The 13,722-nt window shown below is 43.3% G+C and overlaps 1 protein-coding gene across 1 annotated transcript in view; it reads left to right on the plus strand.

Moving 5' to 3' along the window:
• The first annotated feature begins 1,175 nt into the window (after positions 1-1,175).
• caln2 (calneuron 2) overlaps positions 1,176-13,722 on the plus strand; it is a 52,426-nt gene continuing 39,879 nt past the window's right edge. The window contains exons 1-2 of the mRNA XM_034683974.1: positions 1,176-2,140; positions 9,189-9,313. Coding sequence (XP_034539865.1) covers positions 9,196-9,313 — 118 coding nt within the window. The 5' untranslated portion in view covers positions 1,176-2,140; positions 9,189-9,195. The remainder of the gene's footprint in view (positions 2,141-9,188; positions 9,314-13,722) is intronic.

Consider the following 13,722-nt stretch of genomic DNA (forward strand, 5'->3'; position numbering starts at 1 on the left):
GTGTGTGTGTGTGTGTGTGTGTGTGTGTGTGTGTGTGTGTGTGTGTGTGTGTGTGTGTTTGGATGATGTAAGGGCTTATCAATCCTCCCTGAATTGTATTCCACAAGATTGATTGTCCTGTATTTAATGAATGACATTCATGGAATTATTAAAGAATAAGAGGTGAGGTATGAAAAGGAAATCTCCTCTAACCGTCTCTGAGGAAAGTCCTTGTGCCTTTGAACAAACTTAAATCTAATTTGAACCTTGCAGATATTGCAGTGGTGCAGGTCAGGCTGTTTGTAAATGCTGACATGAGGCTCATCACTTCACCTTCATTCGTCCTGCCTCTGCTCCAGAAAGCCCTTCAGCACCATGGACAGTGCCAAAAAAAGAAAATCTGCACCACGGATGAGCATGACAGCCTTCCACCTCTTTAACCAGATTTCTCTGTGTGAGCATTAAGGGGAAATTCACAGACTTTGTGTCTCAGATTGGCCTCATTTTCCCAAAGCAGATCTGTTCCAGCCCTTTGTCAGGCTCATTAGATATGGCCAACATGCTGTTAGAGCACCAGGGTGAAACATCCATGACTCAGTTGTGCTGTATTTACTTTTCACTGATGCCTTCAGATGAAAGAACAGCAGTCTATAGAGCCCCAGCTCACTGTTGAACCCCTCCAGGTTGCACACATGATGTATTAACCCATTGCAATCACCAGGAGGGGGTAAATTCTGGCTGTGAAATAAGTTGCTGCACCCTCATTTAATTTGAAGAGCTCAGCAGCAGCAGCAGCAGCAGCGCAGGAGACTTGGTTTTCCACCTCGAGGCTGCTGCTGTGGGGGAAACAGAAACTTCACTCAGGCTATTATATAATTGGGGATGTAAATAGGATAGTGTGGGTGGGGGTGGGGGGTGGGGGGGTCTACAGAGGCAGAGAGCGAAAACACCCAAAATAGGATGTAAGAGGACGTCTAATCACAGGGACTCAAAGAGGTTTTAGGTGCAGGTAATGTCTTGAATTTTAACCCATGAAGAAGAAAAACAGATGGTTTAGATTTGGTGGTGTGGAGGGGAAAAAAGAGGGGGTCAGACACTGCATCATTTAAGCACTGCGGCTGATGTCACTTCCTAAACACCATAATTGGTCATCAATGACTCTTAGAGCTGTAAGGAATGGCTAAATGAAAACACACACACACACACACTCACGCCCAAACGCACACACACTTCCCCAGGGGGGAGCTTCACGGATCCATTGAAACCTTAATTGCTCGGACCTCACACCCACTCTCTCTCTCTCTCTCTCTCTCTCTCTCTCTCTCTCTCTCTCTCTGATACACACTCTCTCTCCCTTTCTCTCTCTCTCACACACCTTTGAAGTGGGCATCTCTCCACAGCGTCGCATATTTCCCTCTCACCTATACTCACTCGCACCTCTGCTGCCGTGGACCCCATGTGGCCCCTCCCTTACCGGACTGGACCGATAAATGGGTTAACTCTGTCACCAGGAGGAACCGAGATAAATGCATCGGGAGCGTCGGGAGATCCCCCTCCTCTGTTTTACTACCGATCTACACCCAAAGGCTCCGTCCTCTCCACTGCGACGTGTTGATTCTTCAGAGCAGATTGAATTTAAATCGTGATTTATGCTTTGAGGAGGAGGAGGAGACCGGCAATAATAGCAGCAGCAGCGGTTCTGAGACCCAGACCCGTGGGCGGCTGGGTGGCGTCCGTCTGGGTGAGCTGATAGGACGAAGACTTGGCACTCTACCTATAACCAACTGCTTCATCCCAAATTTCTCAAGATATGTCGAGGATGAACTGAGATGTAGAAATCGAATGGGAGGCCATACATGTGGGTTTTGTGCTTCAACTGAGACGGACACATTTTCTCCTTTTCCTCCTCCTCTCCTAACCAGTTGATTTTCTGTCTGGAAAAGTGTGCAGACACATGACACCCCGGTGAATCCCCGAGGCTGGTCCCCACACACAGACTGAATGAGTCCATCTCTGGCTGTCGGACGGACTCCTCAAGAGCGCAGGACGGATGCAAACAGACTGAACACATCTTGAGCAAATCGGAACACCCTCAGCGTCTCCGGCGACGGTTCTGTAACCGAGCAGGGGGTGAATCTGACACCCGTCGCTTCACAGGCAGGTAAGGCTGCCACTGTCACCTCTGGGTGGGTGTGTTAAAAGGTGATTTCTGATACCTGATCAGCCGCCCATGCGTCTGTGCCTCAGATGGCCGCAGAGCTGCGCGGGCGACTGCACCTGTTGTGATCTGTGTACATGTGCGGCGCGTGCTTGTGCGCGGGCGCATGCATAAGTAAATAGACTTGCATGTATGTGCTGAAGTCTACATGATCTGTGTGTGTTGGTGACTGACAACACAGTGATGTTTGTGTGTATTTGCATTCCGACTCTTTCATCTTCTCCTGAAAACCTCTCTCCAGCTGTTTGTGCGCGTCGCGCGCGTCACTGCGCTCTGTGTGGGTTTGATCGGTGTGATTAGAGGGTGATTACAGGTTCATCACACGTGCTCTATAAGTGCAATTACAATATAATTGCTTCAACAGGCAGCAGGATGTAAAGCACTTCATCACACACACTCTATAGCCTACATGACGCTTTGTATCAGCTGTCCTCGTGCTCACTCACTCTGCTGTAGTTCTCACTCGGGTTTCTGATAAATGAGATGAGCTGCTGTCTGAAGACACTTGTATTCATTCTCATCGACTGATGCTGCGAAACTCTCAAGTCATGAAGAATGATGGCCAGATCTGTCACTTGTCTCGCACACATTCATCATCTGAGTCTCTGTGAAGACATGCCGGTGGAAGGTGGGTGGAGGGTGTTACGTGCATGCTATCAGAAGGTTTTGGGCAAGCGTTTCAGCGAGTAGAGTTGAGCTCATGAATGTTTTCCTTCTGCATGTTTATCTTATTTCTAGACACACAGTTCTTAGTGCAACGAGGGCGAAATCTGGCAGCGTCTCTGAGCGTGTGCGTCCAGCTGCGCGCTCTCCTCTGCAGATGCGCGCCGCGTGGCACACCATCGTGAGTGTTCACCTCTTATCCCCGCTGTGCATCACTCTTGAAACACCCAAGAAGCATCATCTCAAACCACCTGTAAGGAAATTAATGACACACACATAAACATCTCATCTTCCTGGCAGTGGCGGAGCCAGACAGTTTTGACCTGGGTGGCCAAACTGGGGCACTGACTGTTAAGGGGTGGCCAGGCGTGGAAAACATTAGGGGCTTACCCCAAACCTAGTAGGGTTACCTCCAATAATCACATCTACTTTAACTTCTTTTCATAGAATAATTTAACAAATGTTACAAATTTGTAGATTTCTAATGTTAAGATTAATAATGTAACTCAACAGAGTGTCAACATTTAAATGTGCTGAACTCTTTAAGGACTCAAAATGAAGATGATTGTCCAAAATCAAAGCATCAACAAAAAAAATACTCAAATGCAAAGAAACTACTGTCTCTGCAGCTTGAAACACAACAACACAATAACTGATTTAAATATAAGTAACACCTCTGAAATGGCAAATGGCCAATCATGTTTAAGAATTTCAGGGTGGCCACTGGGGTGGCCAATCAGTCTTCAGAGGTGTCCATGGCCACCCCTGGTCACCACCCTGGCTCCGCCACTGCTTCCAGGGTTGGTGGTGAAGAACCAGAACTCTTCACCTGACGCAGCTGCTGGTGATGTGGTCAGATAGGGCGTGTTGGGTGACCCAGGATGACCCCTGGGGGAGGCCACTCAAGGCAGAATTGTTTATTTTGTAAGAGCAGATTTAACTGTCAGAGATCAGCTTCCTATCTCTGCTCAAGGTGACATCAGAAGACACTGATAATGTGACATTGATAAAGCAAAGAGGGCAAGGCGTTCATATTTAATCATTTTATTATTGGTTTAGCAGCAAATCTAATCAGAATCCATCTCAGTGTTGGCTGCCTGTTGAAGCAGCACATCCTTCTTTTGTTTAGTCCGTTTGACAAATCACAGAGTTTGGACTTCACCTTTATCCTGGGGCTGACGCTTCTCCTGATCAGCTGTGATCTCTCATTATTTTTGACAGGCGGCAGGAGCTTTATCTCCAAAACAAGAGTCAGTGGAGTGCTGATTGATGTTTTAGTGGATTGAAGTAAAAAGAGAAAATGTTGTTGATTTATTTAAAAGGCTGCCTGGCCTGCGTACAGATCTCTCAGTCACAGGAGGTTCCATAGATGAAGTAAAATCACACATTTTTCAATGTTCTAGAGGCTAATTGGCGGCTTCTGCTGCAGTTACAATCTGCTTTCCTTGATGTGATGAATAAACTTGATTTTGTTGTGTTTTTGGAGCTGTCTGTTTGTGATGGCAGTGTTGGACACGTGCTCCTTTCCACCTCTCTGCTAATGCTTATCTCTCAATCCGGGACAGAGGGAGGTGAAGGAAAAAAAACATGTTTCTCCTGTCTCCCCATTCCCAGGGTTTTGCTCAATCTCTCTTGCTCCTCTCCCTTGATCTCAGCCCCTTCCCTCTCCTCTGAGCTTAAATTCGGTCTGATCACCACGCTGCAGACTTGAAACTCTGTTCCCCGGGGTGCAGGTGACCCCTCAGTTCAAACACCATCAGTCAACCCCCCTTTCATTGGCTTCTTTCATCCCCCCTTCCCCCTCATCTCTACCTGTCTGTCTGGCACTCCTGTCTGTCTTCTCTCAGCCAGGCAATGAGGCTTATCAGATGGAGGTTTCTGCTAAAGCTTGTCCTTGTCAGCTCTCATGTCCGTCTCTGTGACAACAGCCTGTGTTTTCACGAGTAGAAAAATCACAATCCAAAAATATATGGGAGAAAAAAAAAGAGGAGTGAGAGAGAGGGAGGTATAAAAAGAGAGAGGGTGAGTGTGTGACTGAGTTTGATGTATGTGTTTGCGTGTCTGCTGGTTTTTCTGCCATGAGTGAGTGGGTGTTTCTGTCAGGGGGACAATCGTGTGAGTAGATGGATTGTTAAAATACATCCTAATTTAAATTTTATATCATATGTCTTATTAATTTATCCACAGATTTTATAATTGCTGAATTCCTGCTTCATTGATGGGTTTAAGGATTTAAGGAAGAGCCATTAAATGTTCATTAAATGTTCATGCAGCGACAGCTCCAGCCGATAAAATATTAAAGGAACATCTAATATACATGCATCGTATTCCCTAAATGTACAGGTACACACATGAACTTGTCTGACATGCAAATTCATCATTAATTCACTGTTTCTACATCAGTAAATTAAAAACAACCTTTTTGATCATGTGCACATGAATGACCAAGATGCAGACATGCAAACACACAACCTGAGCTGCAATCAGAGGAAGAAGACAGCATGTTGCCTTCAGGTGATGCAAAGGTGTAATTATCTCAGAGGAAGAAACCACAGCTGGGTCAATCTGTCTCTCTCACTTGGTAATATAAGTTGCTGCACACTCATAAATAAACCTGTTGATACCTCTCAGAAACATGTATGGATTTTACACAACAAATAATTATATGACATATGAAATCTATTTACAGATGTGTTTGCGTTCATGTGTTTGGCGTATTTTGCCTTTATTGATTGGACAGCTGATGCGAGACAGGAAGCGTGGGGAGCAGAGAGTGGGTGAAGACATGAAGCAAAGTGTCATGGCTGGGAGTCAAACCAGCAACTAGCTGCGATGAGGACTATAGCCTCTGTACATGGGGCACGCTCAAACTGCCAATTCTAACTCAAATCACAGAACAAAGAACAGTTCTGACTCTTAAACTGTCATTCCAATTTTTCACTCTGAATCTTAGCCCTCCTGAGTATGCAGTGACGTCTTTTTCACACCATGCCCCTGGGCCGTCAAACTAATAATACTCACTGTACTAACTTTGGAAGTCTGCACATACAGCACTCAATGTTTTATGGTGGAATCTGCTGCTTCATATTTTTTTTTACCACATCTTTGTTGATTCTGTCTTTGTGTTAAATCCATAGACTGTATAAAATATGGACGTAGTATCCGTCACGTCACCCATCTGTTTCTGAAGAGCTGTTTTGAGGCCAATCGGCGGCGGCAGGCATATTGCTGCTGTGGAGCCAGTGTGACGTAAAGAGGTGGAGTTTGAGCCTCCTAGCCAACAGCTACAGTCTTCCTGCAGTCAGCTGTGCCTCTCATTGGAAGACTCCTCTCAATATCTTCGAAATTGCTATGTTAGTGTGAGCGTCACAGTGTGAGCTGATGGAGAAATTAGCTATCCAGACAACATTCGTCTTTTTCCCATTCATGTGTTTGTGACTTCCAGTACTTCCGGAGCCGGCCTCAAGTGGATTCTCGATGAACTGCAGCTTTTAACACTCATATTTTTAGACAGAGGTTGCCGCTTGGTTGAATCCAAGCGGCAACCTCCTGTCTCATAATATGAAGCCAATGCTGAAGTGCTGAAAAACTGCAGTTCCTCTAGTGTCCACTTGAGGCTGGCTGCAGAAACACAGGAAACCACATACACACCCATTCAAAAAAGACTATCTTTACAGCAGAAATAAACATGTTTACAGCCTGGTTTAAAAAACGGCTTCGCTCTTAATGGCTCATTTCTCCTTCTGCGCACACTGTACAGGGGTGAATTATTTTATAACACGACGGTTCAGAAGATATTAAGATTAAGAGTTTTGCCCAAATAAGGTCATGACTGACTTGAGTGACAGGCGGGAACACCGTAGCTGTTGGTATGGAGGCTCAACGCCCATCACTTTACCTCACACTAACTCGACAGAAGTTAGGTTGAGTTTAGCATTTCCAATATGGCACCCGCCGACGATTGGCTTCAGAAACCGATGGGTGACGTCACGGATACTACGTCCATTATTTATACAGTCTATGATTAAATCTTGAGGATTTTATTTGCAAAAGTTTAAATTGTGCCACCCTCCTCTGAAACACTGGAAAACATGCCATTAGGATGCCATTAACCTAGCAGTTTAAGCGCTCGCCATATACAGAGGCTATCCTCATCGCAGCGGTCCCAAGGTTGACCCCCGACCTCTATTCCCCACATTTCCTGTCTCTCTCTCCAGCTTTCCTATCTAATAAAGACAAAAAATGCCCCAAAAACATAACTTAGCACCATTTTTATTCTCTCTCTGCGTTTGTTCCTCTTCCCTGTGTGTAATGGAGGATCACATACCTCCACCTGCTGTGTTGGAGTGTGTAGCTTTGGTAATAAGTGAATGAAAGCAACTTTTATTGTTTTTATTAGATGACATTATACCACCTGATCGCTAAGTACCAATAGAATAATCCCTTTATCGACCCCAATTTAAATCGCGCCTCTGTAACTCAATGATTTAATTAGTTCTGGGTTGTTGTTTTTTCCTTTCAGACAGCCTCACAGACTTTCATGTCAAAACAAATTATCATGAGAACGTGGACAAAACACCTCTTGTGTTCATTGTTCAAGGTAAAATGTAGCAGATGAGTTGTCAGGCCTTGTGCTGATGACCCTGCGTAACCACTTCAAATTTAATATTTTGTGAATCCTCAAACACAGAGGCTCAAGGTCAAGCTCTTTCAGTCCTCCAGCCTCTGAATCTGACCCGTCCTCGCCCAAGAAATGGAGCTGCATCATAAAAATAAGAATAACTTCCTTTAATGAGACCTGATGAATCCTGGGAAACAAAGCTCTGGATTCCAGCAAATTGCGTGTCATTAGGAGCTTCTAAAAGGGGTCGACATTATTTCCTCAGATCAGATATTATACAAGTTACATTCTGAGTAGTTGATTTAGCTTCCTCCGGGGATGCAGGAGTGTGTTTGCGTGTGGTTGAGTGTTTGCAGCTTGTTGGCTCAAACTTGGCTCAGCAGAAAAATACTCCTTAAGTAGCTTTAATGTGCGGTTGGGACCAGAGGAGAACCAAGAGCAGATGGACTGAAGACTAAATTTCTTCCCAGCTCACGAACTGTGCACACCATCTCACACAAACCTTTCTGCACACACTGTTTGCTGTCTTTCTGTGTCTCATGCACTGATACACACCGCTATTTTCACTCCTGCTGTCCTCTACAGATCACCAGAGCAGACTCCCATGGCTCTTAACCTTTTACACCGTCTTTGTTTTAATGCACAGTGAATGTCCTTTTTCCCTCCCTTGGCACTGATTCCAAGATCCACAAAGGATTAGAGTTTCAAATAATAGAAGAGAGGAGAGGGGAGGAGATGAGAAGAGAGGAAAGGAGAGGAGAGCAGAGGAGAGGAGAGAGGATGTTTATACTTTGACAATGTCTCCTGTGACAAAGACATCTCCACTTCTGTCTCTATCTCTCCTGTCTGGCAGCAGCCCGCTCACGAAATACTCCTGGGATATCTCTGTCTCTCTTTCTCTCTCTCTCTCTCTCTCTCCTTTCACCTCGACTAGCTTCAGTTCACCGTGTTCTATTGGCGGGAATATTACATGAAGCATATTGCCAAAAGTGTCAAAATATTACACTGGGAAAGCCCTCAGGGGGGGGTAGCTCTCATGAATCAAAGCAAAAGTCGCTCTGATCAGACGACAGCAGGGGCCGCGGCTGATTGATGCCCTGTCAAGCCCTGAAGTCCCTCGGTGAGGTGTTAGGTGACAGTGGGGATTAACCAGAGGAAGAGGAAGTCACAAGATCTGACGTGGGGGGGTTAGAGGAAACAACACGGAATGACAGGACTTTATGTTTTTCCTCTGCGGACCGGCGAGGCTACACAAAGAGCGAGAGCAGGAGAAAGACAGCCAGAGAATGATTGCAAGATTATACCGAGTTCCTGATTGTGCTCTGATGGTATTTATCAGAACAATAACAGTGGAATACTTTTCTTGTGACTCCATTGAATTATAATGAGATTACATAATTTGTCAGTGTGCTTGTGCCACTAGGAGACAGCGGTTTCTCCCCAGAAATGAGCATGAGAAGAATGGAAGGAACAATGTGCCCTCGTCAGGAGACTGTGTCTCTAAAAAGGACTCATGTCTGCATTGGGAGACAGGGTTTCAGTACACACGCACACAAATATCTCAAACCTGTGTGTTTTTCTCTCCTTCAAGCACACACACACACACACACACACACACACACACACACACACACACACACACACACACACACTCACACACATATACGCAAGGTTTATTTAGACTCTGTGCATGTGTGTGCTCTGCAGGGAGAAGATGCCATTCCACCATGTGCGGGCGGGCCTGCTCTATCCAGACAACTACTTGAGCAGCTCCCTGACGGAGGGCAGCGAAGCCTTCCAGCTCACCAGCATCTCCACCGAGGAGCTGGGAGGTGAGTGTGCCCACAGAGAGAGAGAGAGTGAGAGATTGAGTGAGAGAGTGAGAGAGAGAGAGGGGGAGAAAAAGAGGTAGTGGGGGTTGCAAAGTAAAGTGTGGGTTATTTGCAATTAATGTTTCAGTAGTGGAACAATGCAGTTACAACGCTCCGATTCTCCCGGGGAAAAGTTTTTCCATTTAGCCGTTTTGTCAGAGCCTGACTGGATGCATTGGTTTCCAATTACGCTGCTCAGGAAACAAATTCAGTCTCTGGAATCAGTATGTAGCAGCGCCTGACAGAAAGATATATGGTGTGGTCTGAATTAGGGCGCAAATGTGTTGATTTGGTGTATCAAACAAAATATTAAATCAATGTTGTGGAAGAGTAACTTCAACAGATCTAACATGTGCTTTGACACAATGAAAGACAGCTTTTACAGATGCACTGTGATAACTTTTGCTGAAGCTATCCTGTCAATCAATCAATCAATCAATCAATCAATCAATCAATCAATCAATCAATCAATCAATTCTCAAGACGCTTTTACAAATACAGCCAGGTGGATGAGGTGTCCATGATTTCCAAAATGAACAGTTTGGATTTGTCAGATCACTGCACAGTTTTCCCCTTCACCTCAGTCCATCTTAAATTAACTCCGGCCCAGATAAGTTACTGTCGTCTCTGAATCATGTTTAAATGGTCTCCTCTTTGCATGCTACAGTTTTAACCTGTATTTGAGGATGCAATGACAAACTTTGTTCACAGACCCGTTTTTTTGGAGGTGTTTTTGAGCCCGTGAAGTGATTTCTACTACAGAGTCATGTCTGTTTATTTCTTCTTTTAGTCTAGTTTGATTAAAGCATTAGTTTCCTAGTCCTTTAGGTAAGAACTTACCTGATGCATCATCTTTAGCTGTCAAAACATTCATACTAATCAATCAATCTTATTTATACAGCCCCAAATCCCAGCAAACGTTATCTCAAGACTCTTTCCAAACAGAGCCAGTCTAGACCGTACTCTATGTTAAATCATTAACAAAGACCCAACATCAAGACAGGATAAGATCCAGTTCCATCTTACAGACAGGACTCAGTCTGATCTCATCTTAATCCACCATGAGCAGAGCACTTTGCAGCATTTAGCAAGTTACAGTGGCGAGGACAAACTTCCTTTAACAGGGAGAAACCTCCAGCAGGACCAGACTCATGTTAGACACACATCTGCTGAGACTGTGTTGGAGAGAGGGATAGAGGGAGATGAAGAGAGAGAGAGAGATGATAGTGGTGAGACGGATGTTAGTAGCTGTAGCCTGTAGGAACCTGGAACCAAGCAAGTTACAGTGGCAAGGACAAACTTCCTTTAACAGGTAGAAACCTGGAGCAGGACCAGACTCATGTTAGACACATTAATTTGAGTTGTTTATTTTAAGATCTCACCTGAACCTCAGGTTATCATAACTTGCATCCCTAGAGTTGAAAAAGCACAACACATACCATAGAAATGGGCTCAACCTGGGGTGTCTGTTTAGCTCAGTTGGAGGAGCAGGTGCCCCTTAACCAGAGGCTACAGTCCTTATTGCACTGCTTGTAGGATCAATTCCTTGTCCAGACAGTATTTGGTGCATGTCCACTTTTCCTGTCACTCCCTTAAATTAAGACAAAAAGCCCCACAAAAAATCCTAATGGATAAAAGAGGAAGAAGAAGAAGAAATAGGCTGAACTTACGTTATTACTGTGGTCATGGTCTGGCCTTTCACAGTGACCAGCATATTTTCTGTTATCTAGATTGCCAGTAAATGATCCCGTTATCATGAGAAACAAGCTTTGTTATCTGGAGATAACGTGATAATTGGATCTGTTATAATGAGAAAATCAGCTTCGTTATCCTGAGATAATGAGGAAATAAGTCTAAATGCCGAGCAACTACTGAAATGAAGTCACAGGAAAGCCAGTGTTGTTATCTGATGATAGCAAGATCAATTATTCAAGATCTCAAAGAAAACAAGAGTTTGCGTTGCATCAAACATTTTAACAGATGTTTAGGTTTGCTTTAAGTGTTTTATTGCTTTTGGCATTCATGTACTTGTGTACCTTTTCTGATCTCATCTTAATCCACCATGAGCAGAGCACTTTGCAGCATTTAGCAAGTTACAGCAGCAAGGACAAACTTCCTTTAACAGGCAGAAACCTGGAGCAGGACCAGACTCATGTTAGACACACATCTGCTGAGACTGAGCTGGGGTTGGAGAGAGTGATGGAGGGGGATGAAGAGAGAGGGATGATAGTGGTGAAATGGATAGTAGTAGTTGTACCAGCTGGAGTCTGACATGTTGACAGCAGCAGAACGTCTATGGCTGCAACTCAGAGGAACCTACGAGACAAGGGAGCTCAGGGACTCCAGAAAGGTCTATGGATAGTCACTTTAATGGGACAGGAAGAGTTAAAGTAAGTGACAAGCAGACAGAGGATCCTTGGTGTCAGTTCCCCTGGCAGACTAAGCCTATAGCAGCATAACCAAGTCCTGGTCCAAGCCTGATCCAGCCCTAAATATAAGATTTATCAAAAAGGAAAGTTTGAAGCCTAATCTTAAAAGTAGAGAGGGTGTCTTCCTCCCGGACCTTGATTGGTAGTTGATTCCAAAGGAGAGGGGCCTGATAACTGAAGGCTCGACCTCCCATAATACTTTTAGAGACTTAAGGTATGATGAGCAGGCCTGCATGTTGGGAGCGTAGCGTTCTAGAGGGGTAATAGGGCACTATGAGCTCTTTAAGATACGAAGGTGTTGGACCATTAAGAGCTTTGTAGGTCAGAAGAAGGATTTTAAATTAAATTCTAAATTTTATGGGGAGTCAGTGTAGAGAAGCTAACACAGGAGAGATGTGCTCTCTCTTGCTAGTTCCAGTCAGTACTCCAGCTGCAGCGTTTTGGACCAGCTGAAGAGTCTTTAGAAATTTATTAGGACAGACTGATGAAAGGAATTACAGTAATCAAACCTGGAGGTATCAAATGCATGGGCTAGTTTTTCTGCATCACTCTGAGACAGGATCTGATGTTTGTGATAAATCAAATAAATGATAATGAAAGAAAGAAAAAGGATTTATGTAAGGATAATGTACAGTGAGCAGGTGGGTATTTGAATTATAAGCGCAGAGGTCGCTTTTAAGGATTAATTAGTATTGCCATGGGGTTTAGACCAATCAGAATCAAGCATTAAACACAGCTGGGTGATTAGTAAGAAAGCTGGGCATCAGTTTTAGATTAGCAGTTGTATCATAACGGTGAGCTCACAGGAAAAACTCCTGAAATCTGAGAATGTTGAAAACAAAAAACAAATCAATCAGAATCAGTCAGATTCTTTAAATTGGCTCACAGGTAATCAGCTCATTAAAAAACACTTTGAAACACTTTGAAAAAAGATGCTTTAATGTAGAGATAAAGGAAAAGGCAGATGCAAAAGTAACAGATCAAACTGTTAGTTGTAAAGAGTCGTCACAGACTTCCTGGTTCACAGGAAAAAATGCCCCTCCAAAAACAAGAAAAAAAAACTTATTTCAAGGTACTTTCACCTTGAAATACGCAAAAAAAATCTGCCAATAGAAGAAGTGAAAATGTGCTTGGTAAGATTTCTTAAAATAAGACATAATATTTAGAAAACTGTGATCTTAAAATTAGCAGGGAATTTTTTTTTAAGCAATATCTGACCAGTATTTTAAAGCTTAGTGTCTCAGAATGAGACAGGAATGATAACAATTAGTATTTCTTCACTCAAAAAAAGATTTCTGCACTAATACATTTAATGTCAACTTCTTCATTTGAGATATATTCACCTTAATTTGAGTTGTATTATAGCGGCACTTCTCTAGGTTTAAGACCATCTTGTCCTTGAAATAAGATGACAAAGTTTAATTTGAGCATTTTGAGATATAATGTCTTCTCATAGTGAGCTGGATATACTAATATTCAGTCATGTTGTTTTTTTAGGATAAGCCAGCTATGCTCTAAATGTAGTTTGAGGATGGATATTTGTATCTGATTTAGAAGAAACAGTGCCTGAAAACTGAAACCCACCCTTAAAAAAACCTTTTCTCCCTTTCTTTCTTTCTTTCTTTCTTTCTGTCTTTCTTTCTTTCTTTCTTTCTTTCTTTCTGTCTTTCTTTCTTTCTTTCTTTCTTTCTTTCTTTCCATTTTCATTTAATTCCTTCTTTCTTTCTTTTTTCTTTTATTTCTGTTTACCTTTCATTCCTTTCTGCTTTCTTTCTTTCTTTCTTTCTTTCTTTCTTTCTTTCTTTCTTTCTTTCCTTCCTTTTCCCTTTCATTCCTTTCTGCTTTCTTTCTTTCTTTCTTTCTTTCTTTTTCCTTTCATTCAGAGCTGCTTTCTTTCTTTCTTTCCATTTTCATTTAATTCCTTCTTTCTTTCTTTTATTA

This window comes from Notolabrus celidotus, chromosome 5 (genome assembly GCF_009762535.1).
Source record: "Notolabrus celidotus isolate fNotCel1 chromosome 5, fNotCel1.pri, whole genome shotgun sequence".
Lineage (NCBI taxonomy): Eukaryota > Metazoa > Chordata > Actinopteri > Labriformes > Labridae > Notolabrus > Notolabrus celidotus.